The following is a 22,109-nucleotide window of genomic DNA, read 5'->3' as shown; positions in this document are numbered from 1 at the left end:
CCTGATGAGGGATGTTCTGTACCTACTGACCTGGGGAGGGATGTTCTGTACCTACTGACCTGGGGAGGGATGTTCTGTACCACCTACTGACCTGGGGAGGGATGTTCTGTACCACCTACTGACCTGGGGAGGGATGTTCTGTACCTACTGACCTGGGGAGGGATGTTCTGTACCTACTGACCTGGGGAGGGATGTTCTGTACCACCTACTGACCTGGGGAGGGATGTTCTGTACCACCTACTGACCTGGGGAGGGATGTTCTGTACCTACTGACCTGGGGAGGGATGTTCTGTACCTACTGACCTGGGGAGGGATGTTCTGTACCACCTACTGACCTGGGGAGGGATGTTCTGTACCACCTACTGACCTGGGGAGGGATGTTCTGTACCTACTGACCTGGGGAGGGATGTTCTGTACCTACTGACCTGGGGAGGGATGTTCTGTACCTACTGACCTGGGGAGGGATGTTCTGTACCACCTACTGACCTGGGGAGGGATGTTCTGTACCACCTACTGACCTGGGGAGGGAAGTTCTGTACCACCTACTGACCTGGGGAGGGATGTTCTGTACCTACTGACCTGGGGAGGGATGTTCTGTACCTACTGACCTGGGGAGGGATGTTCTGTACCACCTACTGACCTGGGGAGGGATGTTCTGTACCTACTGACCTGGGGAGGGATGTTCTGTACCTACTGACCTGGGGAGGGATGTTCTGTACCTACTGACCTGGGGAGGGAAGTTCTGTACCACCTACTGACCTGGGGAGGGATGTTCTGTACCTACTGACCTGGGGAGGGATGTTCTGTACCTACTGACCTGGGGAGGGATGTTCTGTACCACCTACTGACCTGGGGAGGGATGTTCTGTACCACCTACTGACCTGGGGAGGGATGTTCTGTACCTACTGACCTGGGGAGGGATGTTCTGTACCACCTACTGACCTGGGGAGGGATGTTCTGTACCACCTACTGACCTGAGGAGGGATGTTCTGTACCACCTACTGACCTGTGGAGGGATGTTCTGTACCACCTACTGACCTGGGGAGGGATGTTCTGTACCACCTACTGACCTGGGGAGGGATGTTCTGTACCTACTGACCTGGGGAGGGATGTTCTGTACCTACTGACCTGGGGAGGGATGTTCTGTACCTACTGACCTGGGGAGGGATGTTCTGTACCTACTGACCTGGGGAGGGATGTTCTGTACCTACTGACCTGGGGAGGGATGTTCTGTACCACCTACTGACCTGGGGAGGGATGTTCTGTACCACCTACTGACCTGGGGAGGGATGTTCTGTACCACCTACTGACCTGGGGAGGGATGTTCTGTACCTACTGACCTGGGGAGGGATGTTCTGTACCTACTGACCTGGGGAGGGATGTTCTGTACCACCTACTGACCTGGGGAGGGATGTTCTGTACCACCTACTGACCTGGGGAGGGATGTTCTGTACCTACTGACCTGGGGAGGGATGCTCTGTACCACCTACTGACCTGGGGAGGGATGTTCTGTACCTACTGACCTGGGGAGGGATGTTCTGTACCACCTACTGACCTGGGGAGGGATGTTCTGTACCACCTACTGACCTGGGGAGGGATGTTCTGTACCACCTACTGACCTGGGGAGGGATGTTCTGTATCACCTACTGACCTGGGGAGGGATGTTCTGTACCTACTGACCTGGGGAGGGATGTTCTGTACCTACTGACCTGGGGAGGGATGTTCTGTACCTACTGACCTGGGGAGGGATGTTCTGTACCTACTGACCTGGGGAGGGATGTTCTGTACTGGGGAGGGATGTTCACCTACTGACCTGGGGAGGGATGTTCTGTACCTACTGACCTGGGAGGGATGTTCTGTACCACCTACTGACCTGGGGAGGGATGTTCTGTACCACCTACTGACCTGGGGAGGGATGTTCTGTACCACCTACTGACCTGGGGAGGGATGTTCTGTACCACCTACTGACCTGGGGAGGGATGTTCTGTACCACCTACTGACCTGGGGAGGGATGTTCTGTACCACCTACTGACCTGGGGAGGGATGTTCTGTACCACCTACTGACCTGGGGAGGGATGTTCTGTACCTACTGACCTGGGGAGGGATGTTCTGTACCTACTGACCTGGGGAGGGATGTTCTGTACCTACTGACCTGGGGAGGGATGTTCTGTACCTACTGACCTGGGGAGGGATGTTCTGTACCACCTACTGACCTGGGGAGGGATGTTCTGTACCACCTACTGACCTGGGGAGGGATGTTCTGTACCTACTGACCTGGGGAGGGATGTTCTGTAGCACCTACTGACCTGGGGAGGGATGTTCTGTAGCACCTACTGACCTGGGGAGGGATGTTCTGTACCACCTACTGACCTGGGGAGGGATGTTCTGTACCTACTGACCTGGGGAGGGATGTTCTGTACCACCTACTGACCTGGGGAGGGATGTTCTGTACCTACTGACCTGGGGAGGGATGTTCTGTACCTACTGACCTGGGGAGGGATGTTCTGTACCTACTGACCTGGGGAGGGATGTTCTGTACCTACTGACCTGAGGAGGGATGTTCTGTACCTACTGACCTGGGGAGGGATGTTCTGTACCTACTGACCTGGGGAGGGATGTTCTGTACCTACTGACCTGGGGAGGGATGTTCTGTACCTACTGACCTGGGGAGGGATGTTCTGTACCACCTACTGACCTGGGGAGGGATGTTCTGTACCACCTACTGACCTGGGGAGGGATGTTCTGTACCACCTACTGACCTGGGGAGGGATGTTCTGTACCACCTACTGACCTGGGGAGGGATGTTCTGTACCACCTACTGACCTGGGGAGGGATGTTCTGTACCACCTACTGACCTGGGGAGGGATGTTCTGTACCTACTGACCTGGGGAGGGATGTTCTGTACCTACTGACCTGGGGAGGGATGTTCTGTACCTACTGACCTGGGGAGGGATGTTCTGTACCTACTGACCTGGGGAGGGATGTTCTGTACCTACTGACCTGGGGAGGGATGTTCTGTACCTACTGACCTGGGGAGGGATGTTCTGTACCAAGTGAGACACACTGAACCAGCCACTCTGTGTGTCGTATGTTGGTGACCGATGTTGTTCTCCCTCTCCAGGCCATCCGTGTGTTCTTCATGCTGAGATCGTTATCTCTCCAGCTGCAGGGAGAACCAGAGACGCAGCTTCCTCTCACTCGCTCTGAAGACCTCATCAAGACCGACGATGTTCTGGACCTAAGTAAGACTGTGCGTGTGTGTGTGTGTGTGTGTGTGTGTTAAGATCTGACCGACCATGCTCTTGACCTCATCACGACTGACTGTGTTCGAGACCTCAAGACTGACTGTGGTCTCGATCTCAAGACTGACTGTGGTCTCGATCTCAAGACTGACTGTGGTCTCGATCTCAAGACTGACTGTGGTCTCGATCTCAAGACTGACTGTGGTCTCAATCTCAAGACTGACTGTGTTCTTGACCTCAAGACTGACTGTGTTCTCGATCTCAAGACTGACTGTGTTCTCGACCTCAAGACTGACTGTGTTCTCGACCTCAAGACTGACTGTGTTCTCGATCTCAAGACTGACTGTGTTCTCGATCTCAAGACTGACCGTGTTCTAGACCTCATCAAGACCGACTGTGTTCTAGACCTCGTCAAGACTGACCGTGTTCTAGACCTCGTCAAGACTGACCGTGTTCTAGACCTCGTCAAGACTGACCGTGTTCTAGACCTCGTCAAGACTGACCGTGTTCTAGACCTCATCAAGACCTACTGGGTTCTAGATCTCAGTAAGTCTGTGTGAGTTTGTTACAGTAATATTCTTGGAACAGACAGAAGGGGTTCAGGCCCACAGTGGAAACCTCTGACTCAACTCTGATACACTTTTAGAGCAGAGTCATGTGAGTGTGTGTGTGCGTGCGTGTGTGTGTGTGTGAAATGAAATGAAACACTGATCACTTCCCTTCTGATACAGAGAGAGACCTGGGGGGTTGGTTGATTAAGTCTCTACCCGATAGAGACCTGGGGGGGGGGTTGATTAAGTCTCTACCCGATAGAGACCTGGGGGTTGATTAAGTCTCTATCTGATAGAGACCTGGGGGAGTGATGGTTGATTAAGTCTCTATCTGATAGAGACCTGGGGGGGGGGGGGTGATTAAGTCTCTATCAGATAGAGACCTGGGGGAGTGATGGTTGATTAAGTCTCTATCAGATAGAGACCTGGGGGAGCGATGGTTGATTAAGTCTCTATCAGATAGAGACCTGGGGGAGGGATGGTTGATTAAGTCTCTATCTGATAGAGACCTGGGGGAGGGATGGTTGATTAAGTCTCTATCTGATAGAGACCTGGGGGAGGGATGGTTGATTAAGTCTCTATCTGATAGAGACCTGGGGGAGGGATGGTTGATTAAGTCTCTATCAGATAGAGACCTGGGGGAGGGATGGTTGATTAAGTCTCTATCAGATAGAGACCTGGGGGAGTGATGGTTGATTAAGTCTCTACCCGATAGAGACCTGGGGGGGGATTAAGTCTCTATCTGATAGAGACCTGGGGGTGGTTGATTAAGTCTCTATCAGATAGAGACCTGGGGGAGCGATGGTTGATTAAGTCTCTATCAGATAGAGACCTGGGGGGGGGGTTGATTAAGTCTCTATCTGATAGAGACCTGGGGGATGGTTGATTAAGTCTCTATCTGATAGAGACCTGGGGGAGTGATGGTTGATTAAGTCTCTATCTGATAGAGACCTGGGGGAGTTGATTAAGTCTCTATCTGATAGAGACCTGGGGGGGGGTTGATTAAGTCTCTATCTGATAGAGACCTGGGGGGGGTTGATTAAGTCTCTATCTGATAGAGACCTGGGGGGGATTGATTAAGTCTCTATCTGATAGAGACCTGGGGGGTTGATTAAGTCTCTATCTGATAGAGACCTGGGGGGCGATGGTTGATTAAGTCTCTATCAGATAGAGACCTGGGGGAGCGATGGTTGATTAAGTCTCTATCTGATAGAGACCTGGGGGGGGGTTGATTAAGTCTCTATCTGACAGAGACCTGGGGGGGGGGTTGATTAAGTCTCTATCTGACAGAGACCTGGGGGGGGGGTTGATTAAGTCTCTATCTGACAGAGACCTGGGGGGGGGGGGGTTGATTAAGTCTCTATCTGACAGAGACCTGGGGGAGTGATGGTTGATTAAGTCTCTATCTGACAGAGACCTGGGGGGGTTGATTAAGTCTCTATCTGACAGAGACCTGGGGGGGTTGATTAAGTCTCTATCAGATAGAGACCTGGGGGGATGGTTGATTAAGTCTCTATCTGATAGAGACCTGGGGGGGGGGGTTGATTAAGTCTCTACCTGATAGAGACCTGGGGGGGGTTGATTAAGTCTCTACCTGATAGAGACCTGGGGGGGGTTGATTAAGTCTCTATCTGATAGTAACGTTGATCTCATAGTTTTATTGACGAGGAAGGGAAAGTAGATGGCTAAGTATAAACAGTTGATGAATACTACTCATTATTATACTCTTATTAGCCTGTATGGTTGTGTTGTGGTCTCTCTGTAGATAACAGTGATCTGATAGCCTGTATGGTTGTGTTGTGGTCTCTCTGTAGATAACAGTGATCTGATAGCCTGTATGGTTGTGTTGTGGTCTCTCTCTCTGTAGATAACAGTGATCTGATAGCCTGTATGGTTGTGTTGTGGTCTCTCTCTCTGTAGATAACAGTGATCTGATAGCCTGTATGGTTGTGTTGTGGTCTCTCTCTCTGTAGATAACAGTGATCTGATAGCCTGTATGGTTGTGTTGTGGTCTCTCTCTCTGTAGATAACAGTGGTCTGATAGCTGTATGGTTGTGTTGTGGTCTCTCTCTCTGTAGATAACAGTGATCTGATAGCCTGTATGGTTGTGTTGTGGTCTCTCTCTCTGTAGATAACAGTGATCTGATAGCCTGTATGGTTGTGTTGTGGTCTCTCTCTGTAGATAACAGTGTAGATAACAGTGATCTGATAGCCTGTATGGTTGTGTTGTGGTCTCTCTCTCTGTAGATAACAGTGATCTGATAGCCTGTATGGTTGTGTTGTGGTCTCTCTCTCTGTAGATAACAGTGATCTGATAGCCTGTATGGTTGTGTTGTGGTCTCTCTCTCTGTAGATAACAGTGATCTGATAGCCTGTATGGTTGTGTTGTGGTCTCTCTCTGTAGATAACAGTGATCTGATAGCCTGTATGGTTGTGTTGTGGTGATCTGATAGCTCTCTCTGTAGATAACAGTGATCTAATAGCCTGTATGGTTGTGTTGTGGTCTCTCTCTCTGTAGATAACAGTGATCTGATAGCCTGTATGGTTGTGTTGTGGTCTCTCTCTGTAGATAACAGTGATCTGATAGCCTGTATGGTTGTGTTGTGGTCTCTCTGTAGATAACAGTGATCTGATAGCCTGTATGGTTGTGTTGTGGTCTCTCTGTAGATAACAGTGATCTGATAGCCTGTATGGTTGTGTTGTGGTCTCTCTGTAGATAACAGTGATCTGATAGCCTGTATGGTTGTGTTGTGGTCTCTCTGTAGATAACAGTGATCTGATAGCCTGTATGGTTGTGTTGTGGTCTCTCTGTAGATAACAGTGATCTGATAGCCTGTATGGTTGTGTTGTGGTCTCTCTCTCTGTAGATAACAGTGATCTGATAGCCTGTATGGTTGTGTTGTGGTCTCTCTGTAGATAACAGTGATCTGATAGCCTGTATGGTTGTGTTGTGGTCTCTGTATGGTCTGTAGATAACAGTGATCTGATAGCCTGTATGGTTGTGTTGTGGTTGTAGATAACAGTGATCTGATAGCCTGTATGGTTGTGTTGTGGTCTCTCTCTGTAGATAACAGTGATCTGATAGCCTGTATGGTTGTGTTGTGGTCTCTCTCTGTAGATAACAGTGATCTGATAGCCTGTATGGTTGTGTTGTGGTCTCTCTCTCTGTAGATAACAGTGATCTGATAGCCTGTATGGTTGTGTTGTGGTCTCTCTCTCTGTAGATAACAGTGATCTGATAGCCTGTATGGTTGTGTTGTGGTCTCTCTGTAGATAACAGTGATCTGATAGCCTGTATGGTTGTGTTGTGGTCTCTCTGTAGATAACAGTGATCTGATAGCCTGTATGGTTGTGTTGTGGTCTCTCTCTCTGTAGATAACAGTGATCTGATAGCCTGTATGGTTGTGTTGTGGTCTCTCTGTAGATAACAGTGATCTGATAGCCTGTATGGTTGTGTTGTGGTCTCTGTAGATAACAGTGATCTGATAGCCTGTATGGTTGTGTTGTGGTCTCTCTGTAGATAACAGTGATCTGATAGCCTGTATGGTTGTGTTGTGGTCTCTCTGTAGATAACAGTGATCTGATAGCCTGTATGGTTGTGTTGTGGTCTCTCTCTGATCTGTAGATAACAGTGATCTGATAGCCTGTATGGTTGTGTTGTGGTCTCTCTGTAGATAACAGTGATCTGATAGCCTGTATGGTTGTGTTGTGGTCTCTCTCTCTGTAGATAACAGTGATCTGATAGCCTGTATGGTTGTGTTGTGGTCTCTCTCTGTAGATAACAGTGATCTGATAGCCTGTATGGTTGTGTTGTGGTCTCTCTCTGTAGATAACAGTGATCTGATAGCCTGTATGGTTGTGTTGTGGTCTCTCTGTAGATAACAGTGATCTGATAGCCTGTATGGTTGTGTTGTGGTCTCTCTCTGTAGATAACAGTGATCTGATAGCCTGTATGGTTGTGTTGTGGTCTCTCTGTAGATAACAGTGATCTGATAGCCTGTATGGTTGTGTTGTGGTCTCTCTCTGTAACAGTGATCTGATAGCCTGTATGGTTGTGTTGTGGTCTCTCTCTGTAGATAACAGTGATCTGATAGCCTGTATGGTTGTGTTGTGGTCTCTCTCTGTAGATAACAGTGATCTGATAGCCTGTATGGTTGTGTTGTGGTCTCTCTGTAGATAACAGTGATCTGATAGCCTGTATGGTTGTGTTGTGGTCTCTCTGTAGATAACAGTGATCTGATAGCCTGTATGGTTGTGTTGTGGTCTCTCTGTAGATAACAGTGATCTGATAGCCTGTAGATATGGTTGTGTTGTGGTCTCTCTGTAGATAACAGTGATCTGATAGCCTGTATGGTTGTGTTGTGGTCTCTCTCTGTAGATAACAGTGATCTGATAGCCTGTATGGTTGTGTTGTGGTCTCTCTGTAGATAACAGTGATCTGATAGCCTGTATGGTTGTGTTGTGGTCTCTCTCTCTGTAGATAACAGTGATCTGATAGCCTGTATGGTTGTGTTGTGGTCTCTCTCTCTGTAGATAACAGTGATCTGATAGCCTGTATGGTTGTGTTGTGGTCTCTCTCTCTGTAGATAACAGTGATCTGATAGCCTGTATGGTTGTGTTGTGGTCTCTCTCTCTGTAGATAACAGTGATCTGATAGCCTGTATGGTTGTGTTGTGGTCTCTCTCTCTGTAGATAACAGTGATCTGATAGCCTGTATGGTTGTGTTGTGGTCTCTCTCTGTAGATAACAGTGATCTGATAGCCTGTATGGTTGTGTTGTGGTCTCTCTCTCTGTAGATAACAGTGATCTGATAGCCTGTATGGTTGTGTTGTGGTCTCTCTCTCTGTAGATAACAGTGATCTGATAGCCTGTATGGTTGTGTTGTGGTCTCTCTGTAGATAACAGTGATCTGATAGCCTGTATGGTTGTGTTGTGGTCTCTCTCTCTGTAGATAACAGTGATCTGATAGCCTGTATGGTTGTGTTGTGGTCTCTCTGTAGATAACAGTGATCTGATAGCCTGTATGGTTGTGTTGGGGTCTCTCTCTCTGTAGATAACAGTGATCTGATAGCCTGTATGGTTGTGTTGTGGTCTCTCTGTAGATAACAGTGATCTAATAGCCTGTATGGTTGTGTTGTGGTCTCTCTGTAGATAACAGTGATCTGATAGCCTGTATGGTTGTGTTGTGGTCTCTCTGTAGATAACAGTGATCTGATAGCCTGTATGGTTGTGTTGTGGTCTCTCTCTCTGTAGATAACAGTGATCTGATAGCCTGTATGGTTGTGTTGTGGTCTCTCTGTAGATAACAGTCTGTAGATAACAGTGATCTGATAGCCTGTATGGTTGTGTTGTGGTCTCTCTCTGTAGATAACAGTGATCTGATAGCCTGTATGGTTGTGTTGTGGTCTCTCTCTCTGTAGATAACAGTGATCTGATAGCCTGTATGGTTGTGTTGTGGTCTCTCTGTAGATAACAGTGATCTGATAGCCTGTATGGTTGTGTTGTGGTCTCTCTCTCTGTAGATAACAGTGATCTGATAGCCTGTATGGTTGTGTTGTGGTCTCTCTCTCTGTAGATAACAGTGATCTGATAGCCTGTATGGTTGTGTTGTGGTCTCTCTCTGTAGATAACAGTGATCTGATAGCCTGTATGGTTGTGTTGTGGTCTCTCTGTAGATAACAGTGATCTGATAGCCTGTATGGTTGTGTTGTGGTCTCTCTCTCTGTAGATAACAGTGATCTGATAGCCTGTATGGTTGTGTTGTGGTCTCTCTCTCTGTAGATAACAGTGATCTGATAGCCTGTATGGTTGTGTTGTGGTCTCTCTGTAGATAACAGTGATCTGATAGCCTGTATGGTTGTGTTGTGGTCTCTCTCTGTAGATAACAGTGATCTGATAGCCTGTATGGTTGTGTTGTGGTCTCTCTCTGTAGATAACAGTGATCTGATAGCCTGTATGGTTGTGTTGTGGTCTCTCTCTCTGTAGATAACAGTGATCTGATAGCCTGTATGGTTGTGTTGTGGTCTCTCTCTCTGTAGATAACAGTGATCTGATAGCCTGTATGGTTGTGTTGTGGTCTCTCTCAGTGATCTGTAGATAACAGTGATCTGATAGCCTGTATGGTTGTGTTGTGGTCTCTCTCTGTAGATAACAGTGATCTGATAGCCTGTATGGTTGTGTTGTGGTCTCTCTGTAGATAACAGTGATCTGATAGCCTGTATGGTTGTGTTGTGGTCTCTCTCTGTAGATAACAGTGATCTGATAGCCTGTATGGTTGTGTTGTGGTCTCTCTCTGTAGATAACAGTGATCTGATAGCCTGTATGGTTGTGTTGTGGTCTCTCTCTGTAGATAACAGTGATCTGATAGCCTGTATGGTTGTGTTGTGGTCTCTCTCTCTGTAGATAACAGTGATCTGATAGCCTGTATGGTTGTGTTGTGGTCTCTCTCTCTGTAGATAACAGTGATCTGATAGCCTGTATGGTTGTGTTGTGGTCTCTCTCTGTAGATAACAGTGATCTGATAGCCTGTATGGTTGTGTTGTGGTCTCTCTGTAGATAACAGTGATCTGATAGCCTGTATGGTTGTGTTGTGGTCTCTCTCTCTGTAGATAACAGTGATCTGATAGCCTGTATGGTTGTGTTGTGGTCTCTCTCTCTGTAGATAACAGTGATCTGATAGCCTGTATGGTTGTGTTGTGGTCTCTCTCTCTGTAGATAACAGTGATCTGATAGCCTGTATGGTTGTGTTGTGGTCTCTCTGTAGATAACAGTGATCTGATAGCCTGTATGGTTGTGTTGTGGTCTCTCTCTCTGTAGATAACAGTGATCTGATAGCCTGTATGGTTGTGTTGTGGTCTCTCTGTAGATAACAGTGATCTGATAGCCTGTATGGTTGTGTTGTGGTCTCTCTCTGTAGATAACAGTGATCTGATAGCCTGTATGGTTGTGTTGTGGTCTCTCTCTCTGTAGATAACAGTGATCTGATAGCCTGTATGGTTGTGTTGTGGTCTCTCTCTCTGTAGATAACAGTGATCTGATAGCCTGTATGGTTGTGTTGTGGTCTCTCTGTAGATAACAGTGATCTGATAGCCTGTATGGTTGTGTTGTGGTCTCTCTGTAGATAACAGTGATCTGATAGCCTGTATGGTTGTGTTGTGATAACAGTGATCTGATAGCCTGCTGGTTGTGTTGTGGTCTCTCTGTAGATAACAGTGATCTGATAGCCTGTATGGTTGTGTTGTGGTCTCTCTGTAGATAACAGTGATCTGATAGCCTGTATGGTTGTGTTGTGGTCTCTCTGTAGATAACAGTGATCTGATAGCCTGTATGGTTGTGTTGTGGTCTCTCTCTCTGTAGATAACAGTGATCTGATAGCCTGTATGGTTGTGTTGTGGTCTCTCTGTAGATAACAGTGATCTGATAGCCTGTATGGTTGTGTTGTGGTCTCTCTCTCTGTAGATAACAGTGATCTGATAGCCTGTATGGTTGTGTTGTGGTCTCTCTCTCTGTAGATAACAGTGATCTGATAGCCTGTATGGTTGTGTTGTGGTCTCTCTCTCTGTAGATAACAGTGATCTGATAGCCTGTATGGTTGTGTTGTGGTCTCTCTCTGTAGATAACAGTGATCTGATAGCCTGTATGGTTGTGTTGTGGTCTCTCTCTCTGTAGATAACAGTGATCTGATAGCCTGTATGGTTGTGTTGTGGTCTCTCTGTAGATAACAGTGATCTGATAGCCTGTATGGTTGTGTTGTGGTCTCTCTCTCTGTAGATAACAGTGATCTGATAGCCTGTATGGTTGTGTTGTGGTCTCTCTGTAGATAACAGTGATCTGATAGCCTGTATGGTTGTGTTGTGGTCTCTCTCTCTGTAGATAACAGTGATCTGATAGCCTGTATGGTTGTGTTGTGGTCTCTCTGTAGATAACAGTGATCTGATAGCCTGTATGGTTGTGTTGTGGTCTCTCTGTAGATAACAGTGATCTGATAGCCTGTATGGTTGTGTTGTGGTCTCTCTGTAGATAACAGTGATCTGATAGCCTGTATGGTTGTGTTGTGGTCTCTCTGTAGATAACAGTGATCTGATAGCCTGTATGGTTGTGTTGTGGTCTCTCTGTAGATAACAGTGATCTGATAGCCTGTATGGTTGTGTTGTGGTCTCTCTCTGTAGATAACAGTGATCTGATAGCCTGTATGGTTGTGTTGTGGTCTCTCTCTGTAGATAACAGTGATCTGATAGCCTGTATGGTTGTGTTGTGGTCTCTCTCTGTAGATAACAGTGATCTGATAGCCTGTATGGTTGTGTTGTGGTCTCTCTCTCTGTAGATAACAGTGATCTGATAGCCTGTATGGTTGTGTTGTGGTCTCTCTCTCTGTAGATAACAGTGATCTGATAGCCTGTATGGTTGTGTTGTGGTCTCTCTCTCTGTAGATAACAGTGATCTGATAGCCTGTATGGTTGTGTTGTGGTCTCTCTCTCTGTAGATAACAGTGATCTGATAGCCTGTATGGTTGTGTTGTGGTCTCTCTCTGTAGATAACAGTGATCTGATAGCCTGTATGGTTGTGTTGTGGTCTCTCTCTCTGTAGATAACAGTGATCTGATAGCCTGTATGGTTGTGTTGTGGTCTCTCTCTCTGTAGATAACAGTGATCTGATAGCCTGTATGGTTGTGTTGTGGTCTCTCTGTAGATAACAGTGATCTGATAGCCTGTATGGTTGTGTTGTGGTCTCTCTCTCTGTAGATAACAGTGATCTGATAGCCTGTATGGTTGTGTTGTGGTCTCTCTCTCTGTAGATAACAGTGATCTGATAGCCTGTATGGTTGTGTTGTGGTCTCTCTCTGTAGATAACAGTGATCTGATAGCCTGTATGGTTGTGTTGTGGTCTCTCTCTGTAGATAACAGTGATCTGATAGCCTGTATGGTTGTGTTGTGGTCTCTCTCTCTGTAGATAACAGTGATCTGATAGCCTGTATGGTTGTGTTGTGGTCTCTCTCTCTGTAGATAACAGTGATCTGATAGCCTGTATGGTTGTGTTGTGGTCTCTCTCTGTAGATAACAGTGATCTGATAGCCTGTATGGTTGTGTTGTGGTCTCTCTCTCTGTAGATAACAGTGATCTGATAGCCTGTATGGTTGTGTTGTGGTCTCTCTCTCTGTAGATAACAGTGATCTGATAGCCTGTATGGTTGTGTTGTGGTCTCTCTCTGTAGATAACAGTGATCTGATAGCCTGTATGGTTGTGTTGTGGTCTCTCTCTCTGTAGATAACAGTGATCTGATAGCCTGTATGGTTGTGTTGTGGTCTCTCTCTCTGTAGATAACAGTGATCTGATAGCCTGTATGGTTGTGTTGTGGTCTCTCTCTGTAGATAACAGTGATCTGATAGCCTGTATGGTTGTGTTGTGGTCTCTCTCTGTAGATAACAGTGATCTGATAGCCTGTATGGTTGTGTTGTGGTCTGATCCTGTAGATAACAGTGATCTGATAGCCTGTATGGTTGTGTTGTGGTCTCTCTCTGTAGATAACAGTGATCTGATAGCCTGTATGGTTGTGTTGTGGTCTCTCTGTAGATAACAGTGATCTGATAGCCTGTATGGTTGTGTTGTGGTCTCTCTCTCTGTAGATAACAGTGATCTGATAGCCTGTATGGTTGTGTTGTGGTCTCTCTCTGTAGATAACAGTGATCTGATAGCCTGTATGGTTGTGTTGTGGTCTCTCTGTAGATAACAGTGATCTGATAGCCTGTATGGTTGTGTTGTGGTCTCTCTCTCTGTAGATAACAGTGATCTGATAGCCTGTATGGTTGTGTTGTGGTCTCTCTCTCTGTAGATAACAGTGATCTGATAGCCTGTATGGTTGTGTTGTGGTCTCTCTGTAGATAACAGTGATCTGATAGCCTGTATGGTTGTGTTGTGGTCTCTCTCTGTAGATAACAGTGATCTGATAGCCTGTATGGTTGTGTTGTGGTCTCTCTGTAGATAACAGTGATCTGATAGCCTGTATGGTTGTGTTGTGGTCTCTCTCTCTGTAGATAACAGTGATCTGATAGCCTGTATGGTTGTGTTGTGGTCTCTCTCTGTAGATAACAGTGATCTGATAGCCTGTATGGTTGTGTTGTGGTCTCTCTCTCTGTAGATAACAGTGATCTGATAGCCTGTATGGTTGTGTTGTGGTCTCTCTCTCTGTAGATAACAGTGATCTGATAGCCTGTATGGTTGTGTTGTGGTCTCTCTGTAGATAACAGTGATCTGATAGCCTGTATGGTTGTGTTGTGGTCTCTCTCTGTAGATAACAGTGATCTGATAGCCTGTATGGTTGTGTTGTGGTCTCTCTCTCTGTAGATAACAGTGATCTGATAGCCTGTATGGTTGTGTTGTGGTCTCTCTCTCTGTAGATAACAGTGATCTGATAGCCTGTATGGTTGTGTTGTGGTCTCTCTCTCTGTAGATAACAGTGATCTGATAGCCTGTATGGTTGTGTTGTGGTCTCTCTCTCTGTAGATAACAGTGATCTGATAGCCTGTATGGTTGTGTTGTGGTCTCTCTCTGTAGATAACAGTGATCTGATAGCCTGTATGGTTGTGTTGTGGTCTCTCTCTGTAGATAACAGTGATCTGATAGCCTGTATGGTTGTGTTGTGGTCTCTCTCTGTAGATAACAGTGATCTGATAGCCTGTATGGTTGTGTTGTGGTCTCTCTCTCTGTAGATAACAGTGATCTGATAGCCTGTATGGTTGTGTTGTGGTCTCTCTCTCTGTAGATAACAGTGATCTGATAGCCTGTATGGTTGTGTTGTGGTCTCTCTCTGTAGATAACAGTGATCTGATAGCCTGTATGGTTGTGTTGTGGTCTCTCTCTCTGTAGATAACAGTGATCTGATAGCCTGTATGGTTGTGTTGTGGTCTCTCTCTCTGTAGATAACAGTGATCTGATAGCCTGTATGGTTGTGTTGTGGTCTCTCTCTGTAGATAACAGTGATCTGATAGCCTGTATGGTTGTGTTGTGGTCTCTCTCTGTAGATAACAGTGATCTGATAGCCTGTATGGTTGTGTTGTGGTCTCTCTCTGTAGATAACAGTGATCTGATAGCCTGTATGGTTGTGTTGTGGTCTCTCTCTCTGTAGATAACAGTGATCTGATAGCCTGTATGGTTGTGTTGTGGTCTCTCTCTCTGTAGATAACAGTGATCTGATAGCCTGTATGGTTGTGTTGTGGTCTCTCTCTCTGTAGATAACAGTGATCTGATAGCCTGTATGGTTGTGTTGTGGTCTCTCTCTGTAGATAACAGTGATCTGATAGCCTGTATGGTTGTGTTGTGGTCTCTCTCTCTGTAGATAACAGTGATCTGATAGCCTGTATGGTTGTGTTGTGGTCTCTCTCTCTGTAGATAACAGTGATCTGATAGCCTGTATGGTTGTGTTGTGGTCTCTCTCTGTAGATAACAGTGATCTGATAGCCTGTATGGTTGTGTTGTGGTCTCTCTCTCTGTAGATAACAGTGATCTGATAGCCTGTATGGTTGTGTTGTGGTCTCTCTCTCTGTAGATAACAGTGATCTGATAGCCTGTATGGTTGTGTTGTGGTCTCTCTCTGTAGATAACAGTGATCTGATAGCCTGTATGGTTGTGTTGTGGTCTCTCTCTCTGTAGATAACAGTGATCTGATAGCCTGTATGGTTGTGTTGTGGTCTCTCTGTAGATAACAGTGATCTGATAGCCTGTATGGTTGTGTTGTGGTCTCTCTCTGTAGATAACAGTGATCTGATAGCCTGTATGGTTGTGTTGTGGTCTCTCTCTCTGTAGATAACAGTGATCTGATAGCCTGTATGGTTGTGTTGTGGTCTCTCTCTCTGTAGATAACAGTGATCTGATAGCCTGTATGGTTGTGTTGTGGTCTCTCTCTGTAGATAACAGTGATCTGATAGCCTGTATGGTTGTGTTGTGGTCTCTCTGTAGATAACAGTGATCTGATAGCCTGTATGGTTGTGTTGTGGTCTCTCTCTCTGTAGATAACAGTGATCTGATAGCCTGTATGGTTGTGTTGTGGTCTCTCTCTCTGTAGATAACAGTGATCTGATAGCCTGTATGGTTGTGTTGTGGTCTCTCTGTAGATAACAGTGATCTGATAGCCTGTATGGTTGTGTTGTGGTCTCTCTCTCTGTAGATAACAGTGATCTGATAGCCTGTATGGTTGTGTTGTGGTCTCTCTCTGTAGATAACAGTGATCTGATAGCCTGTATGGTTGTGTTGTGGTCTCTCTCTGTAGATAACAGTGATCTGATAGCCTGTATGGTTGTGTTGTGGTCTCTCTCTGTAGATAACAGTGATCTGATAGCCTGTATGGTTGTGTTGTGGTCTCTCTCTCTGTAGATAACAGTGATCTGATAGCCTGTATGGTTGTGTTGTGGTCTCTCTCTGTAGATAACAGTGATCTGATAGCCTGTATGGTTGTGTTGTGGTCTCTCTCTGTAGATAACAGTGATCTGATAGCCTGTATGGTTGTGTTGTGGTCTCTCTCTCTGTAGATAACAGTGATCTGATAGCCTGTATGGTTGTGTTGTGGTCTCTCTGTAGATAACAGTGATCTGATAGCCTGTATGGTTGTGTTGTGGTCTCTCTCTCTGTAGATAACAGTGATCTGATAGCCTGTATGGTTGTGTTGTGGTCTCTCTCTCTGTAGATAACAGTGATCTGATAGCCTGTATGGTTGTGTTGTGGTCTCTCTCTGTAGATAACAGTGATCTGATAGCCTGTATGGTTGTGTTGTGGTCTCTCTCTGTAGATAACAGTGATCTGATAGCCTGTATGGTTGTGTTGTGGTCTCTCTCTGTAGATAACAGTGATCTGATAGCCTGTATGGTTGTGTTGTGGTCTCTCTCTCTGTAGATAACAGTGATCTGATAGCCTGTATGGTTGTGTTGTGGTCTCTCTCTGTAGATAACAGTGATCTGATAGCCTGTATGGTTGTGTTGTGGTCTCTCTCTCTGTAGATAACAGTGATCTGATAGCCTGTATGGTTGTGTTGTGGTCTCTCTCTCTGTAGATAACAGTGATCTGATAGCCTGTATGGTTGTGTTGTGGTCTCTCTCTCTGTAGATAACAGTGATCTGATAGCCTGTATGGTTGTGTTGTGGTCTCTCTCTCTGTAGATAACAGTGATCTGATAGCCTGTATGGTTGTGTTGTGGTCTCTCTCTCTGTAGATAACAGTGATCTGATAGCCTGTATGGTTGTGTTGTGGTCTCTCTCTGTAGATAACAGTGATCTGATAGCCTGTATGGTTGTGTTGTGGTCTCTCTCTCTGTAGATAACAGTGATCTGATAGCCTGTATGGTTGTGTTGTGGTCTCTCTGTAGATAACAGTGATCTGATAGCCTGTATGGTTGTGTTGTGGTCTCTCTGTAGATAACAGTGATCTGATAGCCTGTATGGTTGTGTTGTGGTCTCTCTGTAGATAACAGTGATCTGATAGCCTGTATGGTTGTGTTGTGGTCTCTCTCTCTGTAGATAACAGTGATCTGATAGCCTGTATGGTTGTGTTGTGGTCTCTCTCTGTAGATAACAGTGATCTGATAGCCTGTATGGTTGTGTTGTGGTCTCTCTGTGTAGATAACAGTGATCTGATAGCCTGTATGGTTGTGTTGTGGTCTCTCTCTCTGTAGATAACAGTGATCTGATAGCCTGTATGGTTGTGTTGTGGTCTCTCTCTCTGTAGATAACAGTGATCTGATAGCCTGTATGGTTGTGTTGTGGTCTCTCTGTAGATAACAGTGATCTGATAGCCTGTATGGTTGTGTTGTGGTCTCTCTCTCTGTAGATAACAGTGATCTGATAGCCTGTATGGTTGTGTTGTGGTCTCTCTCTCTGTAGATAACAGTGATCTGATAGCCTGTATGGTTGTGTTGTGGTCTCTCTCTGTAGATAACAGTGATCTGATAGCCTGTATGGTTGTGTTGTGGTCTCTCTCTGTAGATAACAGTGATCTGATAGCCTGTATGGTTGTGTTGTGGTCTCTCTCTCTGTAGATAACAGTGATCTGATAGCCTGTATGGTTGTGTTGTGGTCTCTCTCTGTAGATAACAGTGATCTGATAGCCTGTATGGTTGTGTTGTGGTCTCTCTGTAGATAACAGTGATCTGATAGCCTGTATGGTTGTGTTGTGGTCTCTCTCTGTAGATAACAGTGATCTGATAGCCTGTATGGTTGTGTTGTGGTCTCTCTCTCTGTAGATAACAGTGATCTGATAGCCTGTATGGTTGTGTTGTGGTCTCTCTCTGTAGATAACAGTGATCTGATAGCCTGTATGGTTGTGTTGTGGTCTCTCTCTCTGTAGATAACAGTGATCTGATAGCCTGTATGGTTGTGTTGTGGTCTCTCTCTCTGTAGATAACAGTGATCTGATAGCCTGTATGGTTGTGTTGTGGTCTCTCTCTGTAGATAACAGTGATCTGATAGCCTGTATGGTTGTGTTGTGGTCTCTCTCTGTAGATAACAGTGATCTGATAGCCTGTATGGTTGTGTTGTGGTCTCTCTCTCTGTAGATAACAGTGATCTGATAGCCTGTATGGTTGTGTTGTGGTCTCTCTGTAGATAACAGTGATCTGATAGCCTGTATGGTTGTGTTGTGGTCTCTCTGTAGATAACAGTGATCTGATAGCCTGTATGGTTGTGTTGTGGTCTCTCTGTAGATAACAGTGATCTGATAGCCTGTATGGTTGTGTTGTGGTCTCTCTCTGTAGATAACAGTGATCTGATAGCCTGTATGGTTGTGTTGTGGTCTCTCTGTAGATAACAGTGATCTGATAGCCTGTATGGTTGTGTTGTGGTCTCTCTCTCTGTAGATAACAGTGATCTGATAGCCTGTATGGTTGTGTTGTGGTCTCTCTCTGTAGATAACAGTGATCTGATAGCCTGTATGGTTGTGTTGTGGTCTCTCTCTGTAGATAACAGTGATCTGATAGCCTGTATGGTTGTGTTGTGGTCTCTCTCTGTAGATAACAGTGATCTGATAGCCTGTATGGTTGTGTTGTGGTCTCTCTCTCTGTAGATAACAGTGATCTGATAGCCTGTATGGTTGTGTTGTGGTCTCTCTCTCTGTAGATAACAGTGATCTGATAGCCTGTATGGTTGTGTTGTGGTCTCTCTCTGTAGATAACAGTGATCTGATAGCCTGTATGGTTGTGTTGTGGTCTCTCTCTCTGTAGATAACAGTGATCTGATAGCCTGTATGGTTGTGTTGTGGTCTCTCTCTGTAGATAACAGTGATCTGATAGCCTGTATGGTTGTGTTGTGGTCTCTCTCTGTAGATAACAGTGATCTGATAGCCTGTATGGTTGTGTTGTGGTCTCTCTCTCTGTAGATAACAGTGATCTGATAGCCTGTATGGTTGTGTTGTGGTCTCTCTCTGTAGATAACAGTGATCTGATAGCCTGTATGGTTGTGTTGTGGTCTCTCTCTGTAGATAACAGTGATCTGATAGCCTGTATGGTTGTGTTGTGGTCTCTCTCTGTAGATAACAGTGATCTGATAGCCTGTATGGTTGTGTTGTGGTCTCTCTGTAGATAACAGTGATCTGATAGCCTGTATGGTTGTGTTGTGGTCTCTCTGTAGATAACAGTGATCTGATAGCCTGTATGGTTGTGTTGTGGTCTCTCTGTAGATAACAGTGATCTGATAGCCTGTATGGTTGTGTTGTGGTCTCTCTCTCTGTAGATAACAGTGATCTGATAGCCTGTATGGTTGTGTTGTGGTCTCTCTCTGTAGATAACAGTGATCTGATAGCCTGTATGGTTGTGTTGTGGTCTCTCTGTAGATAACAGTGATCTGATAGCCTGTATGGTTGTGTTGTGGTCTCTCTCTCTGTAGATAACAGTGATCTGATAGCCTGTATGGTTGTGTTGTGGTCTCTCTCTGTAGATAACAGTGATCTGATAGCCTGTATGGTTGTGTTGTGGTCTCTCTGTAGATAACAGTGATCTGATAGCCTGTATGGTTGTGTTGTGGTCTCTCTCTCTGTAGATAACAGTGATCTGATAGCCTGTATGGTTGTGTTGTGGTCTCTCTCTGTAGATAACAGTGATCTGATAGCCTGTATGGTTGTGTTGTGGTCTCTCTCTCTGTAGATAACAGTGATCTGATAGCCTGTATGGTTGTGTTGTGGTCTCTCTCTCTGTAGATAACAGTGATCTGATAGCCTGTATGGTTGTGTTGTGGTCTCTCTCTCTGTAGATAACAGTGATCTGATAGCCTGTATGGTTGTGTTGTGGTCTCTCTCTCTGTAGATAACAGTGATCTGATAGCCTGTATGGTTGTGTTGTGGTCTCTCTCTCTGTAGATAACAGTGATCTGATAGCCTGTATGGTTGTGTTGTGGTCTCTCTGTAGATAACAGTGATCTGATAGCCTGTATGGTTGTGTTGTGGTCTCTCTCTCTGTAGATAACAGTGATCTGATAGCCTGTATGGTTGTGTTGTGGTCTCTCTCTGTAGATAACAGTGATCTGATAGCCTGTATGGTTGTGTTGTGGTCTCTCTCTCTGTAGATAACAGTGATCTGATAGCCTGTATGGTTGTGTTGTGGTCTCTCTCTCTGTAGATAACAGTGATCTGATAGCCTGTATGGTTGTGTTGTGGTCTCTCTCTCTGTAGATAACAGTGATCTGATAGCCTGTATGGTTGTGTTGTGGTCTCTCTCTCTGTAGATAACAGTGATCTGATAGCCTGTATGGTTGTGTTGTGGTCTCTCTCTGTAGATAACAGTGATCTGATAGCCTGTATGGTTGTGTTGTGGTCTCTCTCTCTGTAGATAACAGTGATCTGATAGCCTGTATGGTTGTGTTGTGGTCTCTCTCTCTGTAGATAACAGTGATCTGATAGCCTGTATGGTTGTGTTGTGGTCTCTCTCTCTGTAGATAACAGTGATCTGATAGCCTGTATGGTTGTGTTGTGGTCTCTCTGTAGATAACAGTGATCTGATAGCCTGTATGGTTGTGTTGTGGTCTCTCTCTCTGTAGATAACAGTGATCTGATAGCCTGTATGGTTGTGTTGTGGTCTCTCTGTAGATAACAGTGATCTGATAGCCTGTATGGTTGTGTTGTGGTCTCTCTCTGTAGATAACAGTGATCTGATAGCCTGTATGGTTGTGTTGTGGTCTCTCTCTCTGTAGATAACAGTGATCTGATAGCCTGTATGGTTGTGTTGTGGTCTCTCTCTCTGTAGATAACAGTGATCTGATAGCCTGTATGGTTGTGTTGTGGTCTCTCTGTAGATAACAGTGATCTGATAGCCTGTATGGTTGTGTTGTGGTCTCTCTGTAGATAACAGTGATCTGATAGCCTGTATGGTTGTGTTGTGGTCTCTCTGTAGATAACAGTGATCTGATAGCCTGTATGGTTGTGTTGTGGTCTCTCTGTAGATAACAGTGATCTGATAGCCTGTATGGTTGTGTTGTGGTCTCTCTCTGTAGATAACAGTGATCTGATAGCCTGTATGGTTGTGTTGTGGTCTCTCTCTGTAGATAACAGTGATCTGATAGCCTGTATGGTTGTGTTGTGGTCTCTCTGTAGATAACAGTGATCTGATAGCCTGTATGGTTGTGTTGTGGTCTCTCTCTCTGTAGATAACAGTGATCTGATAGCCTGTATGGTTGTGTTGTGGTCTCTCTCTGTAGATAACAGTGATCTGATAGCCTGTATGGTTGTGTTGTGGTCTCTCTCTCTCTGTAGATAACAGTGATCTGATAGCCTGTATGGTTGTGTTGTGGTCTCTCTCTCTGTAGATAACAGTGATCTGATAGCCTGTATGGTTGTGTTGTGGTCTCTCTCTCTGTAGATAACAGTGATCTGATAGCCTGTATGGTTGTGTTGTGGTCTCTCTCTCTGTAGATAACAGTGATCTGATAGCCTGTATGGTTGTGTTGTGGTCTCTCTCTCTGTAGATAACAGTGATCTGATAGCCTGTATGGTTGTGTTGTGGTCTCTCTGTAGATAACAGTGATCTGATAGCCTGTATGGTTGTGTTGTGGTCTCTCTCTCTGTAGATAACAGTGATCTGATAGCCTGTATGGTTGTGTTGTGGTCTCTCTGTAGATAACAGTGATCTGATAGCCTGTATGGTTGTGTTGTGGTCTCTCTGTAGATAACAGTGATCTGATAGCCTGTATGGTTGTGTTGTGGTCTCTCTCTCTGTAGATAACAGTGATCTGATAGCCTGTATGGTTGTGTTGTGGTCTCTCTCTCTGTAGATAACAGTGATCTGATAGCCTGTATGGTTGTGTTGTGGTCTCTCTGTAGATAACAGTGATCTGATAGCCTGTATGGTTGTG

The 22,109-nt window shown here is 45.5% G+C and overlaps 1 protein-coding gene across 2 annotated transcripts in view; it reads left to right on the top strand.

Moving 5' to 3' along the window:
- The window catches only part of LOC135554825 (protein CLEC16A-like), a 126,449-nt gene that overhangs the window by 90,825 nt on the left and 13,515 nt on the right, over positions 1-22,109 (top strand). For both annotated transcript variants that reach the window (XM_064987275.1, XM_064987274.1), the window contains exon 18: positions 3,122-3,242. In XM_064987275.1, the coding sequence (XP_064843347.1) occupies positions 3,122-3,242 (121 nt within the window). The remainder of the gene's footprint in view (positions 1-3,121; positions 3,243-22,109) is intronic.

Source organism: Oncorhynchus masou, chromosome 14, assembly GCF_036934945.1.
Source record: "Oncorhynchus masou masou isolate Uvic2021 chromosome 14, UVic_Omas_1.1, whole genome shotgun sequence".
In the NCBI taxonomy this organism is placed as follows: Eukaryota; Metazoa; Chordata; class Actinopteri; order Salmoniformes; family Salmonidae; genus Oncorhynchus; species Oncorhynchus masou.
Note: the sequence above shows the minus strand (reverse complement) of the source record. Positions and strands in the feature narration are given on the sequence as shown.